This window comes from Microtus ochrogaster, chromosome 1 (genome assembly GCF_000317375.1).
Source record: "Microtus ochrogaster isolate Prairie Vole_2 chromosome 1, MicOch1.0, whole genome shotgun sequence".
Classification (NCBI taxonomy): domain Eukaryota; kingdom Metazoa; phylum Chordata; class Mammalia; order Rodentia; family Cricetidae; genus Microtus; species Microtus ochrogaster.
In genome coordinates this window covers 7,479,505-7,485,960 of record NC_022009.1, presented here as the reverse complement: position 1 = coordinate 7,485,960, position 6,456 = coordinate 7,479,505, and the positions used below count along the sequence as shown (strand labels likewise).

The 6,456-nt window shown below is 45.6% G+C and overlaps 1 protein-coding gene across 3 annotated transcripts in view; it reads right to left on the bottom strand.

Annotated features, from left to right (window-relative positions):
• The window catches only part of Klhdc1 (kelch domain containing 1), a 36,976-nt gene extending 31,187 nt beyond the window's left edge, over positions 1 to 5,789 (bottom strand). For all 3 annotated transcript variants that reach the window (XM_026780119.1, XM_026780122.1, XM_005343139.2), the window contains exon 1: positions 5,663 to 5,789. In XM_026780119.1, the coding sequence (XP_026635920.1) occupies positions 5,663 to 5,758 (96 nt within the window). In that variant the 5' untranslated portion in view covers positions 5,759 to 5,789. The remainder of the gene's footprint in view (positions 1 to 5,662) is intronic.
• Between the last annotated feature and the right edge of the window lie 667 nt (positions 5,790 to 6,456).

Below are 6,456 nucleotides of genomic sequence, written 5' to 3'. Positions count from 1 at the left end.
ACACACATACACACACATACACATACACACATACACACACATACACATACACACATACATACACACACATACACACACATACACACACACGCACACTTACACACACATACACACATACACACGCACACATACACACATACACACACACATACACACATACACACACGGCAAACATCATTAATCTGAGCAATGAAAACCAAAACTACAATGAAATACCATGTCACCCTCATTGTGTTGGCAGAAAAATTAAGGGCAGATGGTAGCAAATGTTGTTTAGGATGTGGAAGAATGAGGAGGCTGGTGGAGATGCAAATTAATACAAATATTTTGTCAACAGTCTGAAATCTCCAATTCAGTTTGCCTGACAAGTGGTACAGGCCCTAGAGAATGAACACGCCCTGTGCATGTGTAATAGACAACGTAAGGATGCTCGCTGCCGCTGCTCATTATAGCAATGAACAACAACAGTCACCAAAAGTAGACTAGCTGAGGAACAGCGAGCTTACACAGCGCAACACTGCATAGGATACACTTCAGTAACGGACCGTGGCTTGCAGTGTACTTGAGAACTATTTGGTGATATTTAGCGAAGTTATGGTCCTGAAGAAATGGAATGGATAATAAATAAGAGGACTAAGAGGGGGTGAGGTGGGGTGGTGCTAGTGGTGATGGCAGTAGACAGCTAAGTCTCAAGGTTTAATCCCAGCACTCGGAGGCAGAGGCAGGTGGATCTTTGAGTTTGAGGTCAACCTGGTCTACAGAGAGAGTTCCAGGATAGCCAGGACCTCAGAGAAACCCTGTCTCTAAATTCCTACATTCGTACTGTAAGACTTTAAGACAATCCTGAAGCCATTTCTGACAATTCTGAATCCTCTCAGCCTCTGTGCCATAGTGCTTCCCCTCTTCCCCTGGGAACCAAGGACCTAACAGCTACACATGCACGCACTCAGTTCCTGAACAATTACCCATATACGTATCTTTTGATTCAGTCCCCTGGGAAACAGGGTCAAAATTACCTCTTACCTCATCTGATCTGGCAACAGCTCTCCAGTCAATTATTGGTAATAGCCCTTTCGAATAAGCCAATCAGAATAGTCAAAGAACAACCCCCCTTGCTTCTGTGGCCCCTTTAAAAGTAGACTGTACCCGCTATTCGAGGTCCCTCGACTTCCCGAATGCTGGGGGACCCTGTCATGACAGAATTAATAAAATCCTCATGTGGGGCTGGAGAGATGGCTCAGAGGTTAAGAGCATTGCCTGCTCTTCCAAAGGTCCTGAGTTCAATTCCCAGCAACCACATGGTGGCTCACAACCAACTGTAATGAGGTCTGGTGCCCTCCTCTGGCCAGCAGGTATATACATAGACAGAATATTGTATACATAATAAATAAATATTAAAAAAAGATTTATTAAATAAATAAATAAATAAATAAATAAATAAATAAAATCCTCATGCTTTTGCATCGGCTGTGGTGTGTGAGATGGTCTCTGAGGGCAACTCCTTCTCGGTGTTAAATAAATAAATAAATAAAATCCTCATGCTTTTGCATCGGCTGTGGTGTGTGAGATGGTCTCTGAGGGCAACTCCTTCTCGGTGTTTGGACGCTAGAGTCCAACAGTACATACATACAAACATACACAGTACTTGGGGCTCTTCCAGAGGATGACCATTCAGATCCCAGCATGCAAGTCAGGCACTTGAGTGGCTCACAACTTGCTATTCCTACTTCAGGGGATCTGGCGCCCTCTTCTGGCCTCTGTAGGTACTCCCACACACAGCAGCCATATACATACATACACATAGCAATTTTTAAAAAGAACAATTAAAACTGATTTTAAAAAACATGTGTCTCGAGGTGGTGGCACAAGCCTTTGATTCCAACACTCAGGGTACATAGGCAGGTGGATCTCTGTGAGTTCAAGGCTTGTCTGGTCTACAGAGTGAGTTCTAGGACAGCGAGGGCTACACAGAGAAACCCTGTCTAGAAAAGCAAAGCATAAACCAAAAAAAAAAAAAAGCATAAACCTAAAAGGGAAAATATGCTATAATTAAATTCTCAGATCAAATACTATACTGCTTATAGATGTTTGCGTGATAGTGTCAAAGAAGAAATTCAAGATATTGATCATATCTACTCTACAGGTAGGTAATGGACTTTTATGTTTTTACTCTTATTTTATTTCTACTTTTTCAAATCTTCTTCTTTGACAGAGTCTGGCCCAGACTGGTTATTAGCTCCCTATTAGCTCACCCAGGGGTGAGCTGCACATCTGCTCCCTCTGCCTCACCTCTGCAGCGCTGGGATTGCAGTGGGGACCACACGGCCATCTTCCCAACCCAACCCAGGACTTCATATGCACAGGAAAGGACTCTTCCTCCTGCGCCCTCCACTTCTTTGAAACTCACCAACTGCTCTTGGTTTTTGTAGGACTTGAGTCTACCATATACATTACACATATTTCCCCTTTGGGATTAGGGTTCTCATTTCGCGGTGCTCTTATAAAAGCTATTTTAAAAACTTTGAACTGCCAATTTTTTCTTTATATATTTTTCCAACTCAGATTTTCTTTTCTTGACCCAGAATTTTAAAACAGTTCTCTTCCTCCCCCACAGTGAAGTTCTGTTTTCCTGTTTAGTTGTCAGTCCTAAGGCTCTGATGGAATTTTCCTCTAGCTATCTTAGAAGAAGCATTTATTGTATAATTAGTTATCCAGATTCAAAATGCTGCTTTTACAAACAAAAACAGTTACATAGCCTGACTGTCCGTGCGATCTCTCTCCCAGCCTGTGGAGCTTTAGCGCGCCGACACACTTTAGTCTCTGGCGCCAAAGTCCTCCTCCCTTCACCCCCTCAAACATTTTCTAAACGGATCTTCCATACATAACAGGCAAGATTATCATATTTATAGATTAAATTTTCTAGTAGTTCAGAGAAAAATTCATCCTTATCAGTCCTGCTAAGAAACATAAGTGCCTGATTGAGGTCCCGAGAGGAAGATCCACCATCTATGGACAGACAATGACTCTTCCTTCACGATCTCGGAAACCGCCCACATTTCACGGCCCTGCCAGCTGCATTGACAGCCTGTGTGAAAGGCACAGGGGAGCAGAGAACAGGAGTATCCTAGCACGACCTGCACTGGCCTCGTGAGACCAGCTTCAGCTCCATTGCTCTTCATTACTCAAGCAAGAAGCACCTCGGACAGCTGTTTTCAGGACGCGCACCTGTCAGCTTCCACACAGGCACAGCTTGCATTAACGAGAAAAACGAATATAAAACAGACAACGCCAACCATATTCCTAACCACCGACTGCTGGAATCCCTCCAGCTGCCTGGGCCTTTCAGCCGTCTCCTGCTCCAAGATCCTTCTAGGAGAGTTGATGAAAGAATACTGCATTTTCTGGAGATAAGGCATGCGGTCTTTTTGGCTTCCTACTTTTATTCCCTGTCCACTTTATACCTGAGGCATTACCGCACTGATGATGACTTCCCCTTCCCACTTACACCTGAAACCTTACCACACTGCTGATTCCCCCCACTTATACCTGAGACGTTACCACACCACTGATTCCCCCCCCCCCCCCATTTCACGGCCCTGCCACTTAACCTGAGGTGTTACCACACTGCTGCTGACTCTTGGCGTTTAGAAAGGAATAGACCCAGTATTTAATCTGTGTTGTATTTTTCAGGGTTGTGTGTGTGGTGCCTCTGCTCTTTGAAATATTCTGGAGAACTGGACTCTTACTGATTACAATTTTCAAGAGTAAAATAAAAATTTAAAACATTCCAACATTTCCTTTATAACGCCAAAGAATTCCGCACTGGTCTTTTTCATTTATGGAGTTAAGGTGAATCCATACAAAGATGAGATATTTGAAGATTTCTATTATTTTTGAGACAAGGTCTTGTAGTCCAGGCTACCCTTGAACTCACAATCTAGCAGAGAAGGCCCTTCAGGTCCTGCTTCTCCTGCTTCTGCCTCCCAACTTCAGGCCTTACAGGTATGCTGCTACACAAGCTGGCTGGAAAGATTATTATTTTAATTTTTTCCATTTACCTTATACCATTATCAAGACAACCCGATAATAACACAGCATATAAAATTTAGAAAGTCTATATCTCCAAGTGGTAGATCTTTAAAAACATTATTTAAAAACTTCATGTGCACACAGCCATCATTTGTATATGTAATATGTGCATACAGCCATTATCATGTGTTATGAAGCCAGGCCAGGAAAGGACCACTAGTAATCCCAACACTCAGGAGATGGAAGGTGGAGGATCAGGAGCTCCAGGGTGGTACCTGAGACCAGTTTCAAAATAAAACAAACAAGCAAACAAAAACAGATAAAGCCAAAAACAATGGGAGAGCTAGTTGTGGTCACTCCTGCCTGTAAGTTTGAACACTGGGAGGCAAAAACAGGAAGCTAGCCCTAACTCTGGAGCCAACCTGGGCTACATGGGAAATTCTAGGCCAGCCTGTTTGAGCAGCAGTGTTGAGATGTCTCAGTTAATTAAATTAATAAAACAAGGCTCCAAAAAGCAGTCCCTGGTGTCATATGACCATCAAAGGGTCAATGCCTTTCTTTATAAAATGGAGATTTGGGGCTAGGGAGATGGCTCGGTGGTTAAGAGCCCTGGCTGCTCTTGCAGAGACCTTGGATTGGATTCCCAGTACCCACGTGGCGGCTCACAACCATCTGTAACGCCAGTTCTGGGTCTCCAACACCCTCCTCTGACCTACACGGACAGCAAGCACACACAAGACGCAAAGACATACATACAGACAAAACATTCATGTACATAAATCTAAAAATATTAAAATAAAATGGAGACTTGTCGGCTATACAGATTAGACCGTAATCTATGATCCTATTGGTTAAGATTGAGAGTTCCTAGGGACTCTCAAAAACTAATTCTGATTTTTTTTCTGATACTGCACTACATTAGGAATAAACACACAAAACAACAACAAAAACCCACTTGGACCTGAGAATTCTTAACACACACATTATGCACTTTATTTCATTGTGAGTCACTCGGGTTACAGGTCTGTCATATAAAGGTATAGAGAAGTCAGAAGATGTAGCGTCTATTTCCAGTAGGGCTTCCGTGGGGCTTATTTTCTAATCCGTAAACGAACGGGGTTGGCGTGGATAACCTGAATTATTTTTCCAACTCAATAATCCTTGCTATCATCCTCCGATCATAGAAACAAAACAAACTCACATTCCAACAGCCATGGCAATACGAATTTTCAACCACAGAATTCCGTGGTGCGGTGTTGCGAATACAAATCTATTTTTGAGACTACAGAAGTACTTAATTAGCAAAGAAATGGCACTAAAAATAGCTGATACATTTAACTGCTTGGTGACTTGGGTATTTTGAGTCGCACCGTGGCAATAGAAAGACAGTATAACACAGCACAACGTCCTGGGGTCTTCTCCAGTCCTGCGCCACGGAGGCTGGAGGAGGCACGCACCCCGGGACCCCGGTTGGGTGGTTTGGGGAGCCGGGGCGACCACGGGCGGCCCGCGGCGAGTGGGGTGCGCTGCGCAGGCGAGCCTCCTGGAAGCCGCTGGGGGTGCCGCGGTGCCGGCAGTCATCCCCCAGCCGCCGCTCCCGCGCCGCCCCGGCGCGCCCGCCCCTTCCCCTTACCACGTAGCCCCCCCACACGTAGAGGAAGTGTCCGTCCACCACGGCGCAGTGGCCGCTGCGCTCCTCGGCCACGCAGAAGGCCTGCGAGTCCGCCATCCGCCCTCCGCGGCCCAGCCAGCTCGGCGCCCGCTTGCACGCACGAACGGAACGCGAGGAGGGTCCAGATTGGAGGAGGCGGAACCGGGAAAGCTGCGCGGCTGCGCGTCCGCCGGGTGCGGCGGGGGGAGGGGGGAAAAAGGGAGGGAGTTGGGGGGACGGGACAGGATGCTCCCAGGAAAGCTCCTTAAACACATCTCGCTTCTCTACCTGAGCCTCTCTGCAGCCACTGTCTGGACTTCTTAGGTCTTTAGTCATCTGGAACCGTTTCTTCACTTCCTTCTCGTGACGTTCATTTATTTTTAAAAATTATTTTATGTGTATGTCTGTGGATCATGTACATCGTGGGCCTAGCGTTATGGTTGTGAACCTCCATGTGGGTGCTGGGAATCCAACTTGGGTCCCCTCAGCCCTTCCTCTCCAGCTCCATGATGTTCATTTGTGAAGTGAGCTTGCTTATTTTCCTGCACTTGGGCCACGTGCTGGGCTTATGAACCTCACCTGGGCCAGCTCATTGACATGTATCCTCTCCACTTTTTTTGTAGTTCTGGCAGTGCTCCGCCAATCCTCCTGCCTCAGCCTCCAGCGTGCTCACACTACCACGTCCGTCTATAGGTTGGAAATCACGTCTGAGGTTTTTGCTTTTGTAGTGTCTGAGTGCTTATGTTTTTTTTTTCTTTTTTTTTTTTTCCTTCACG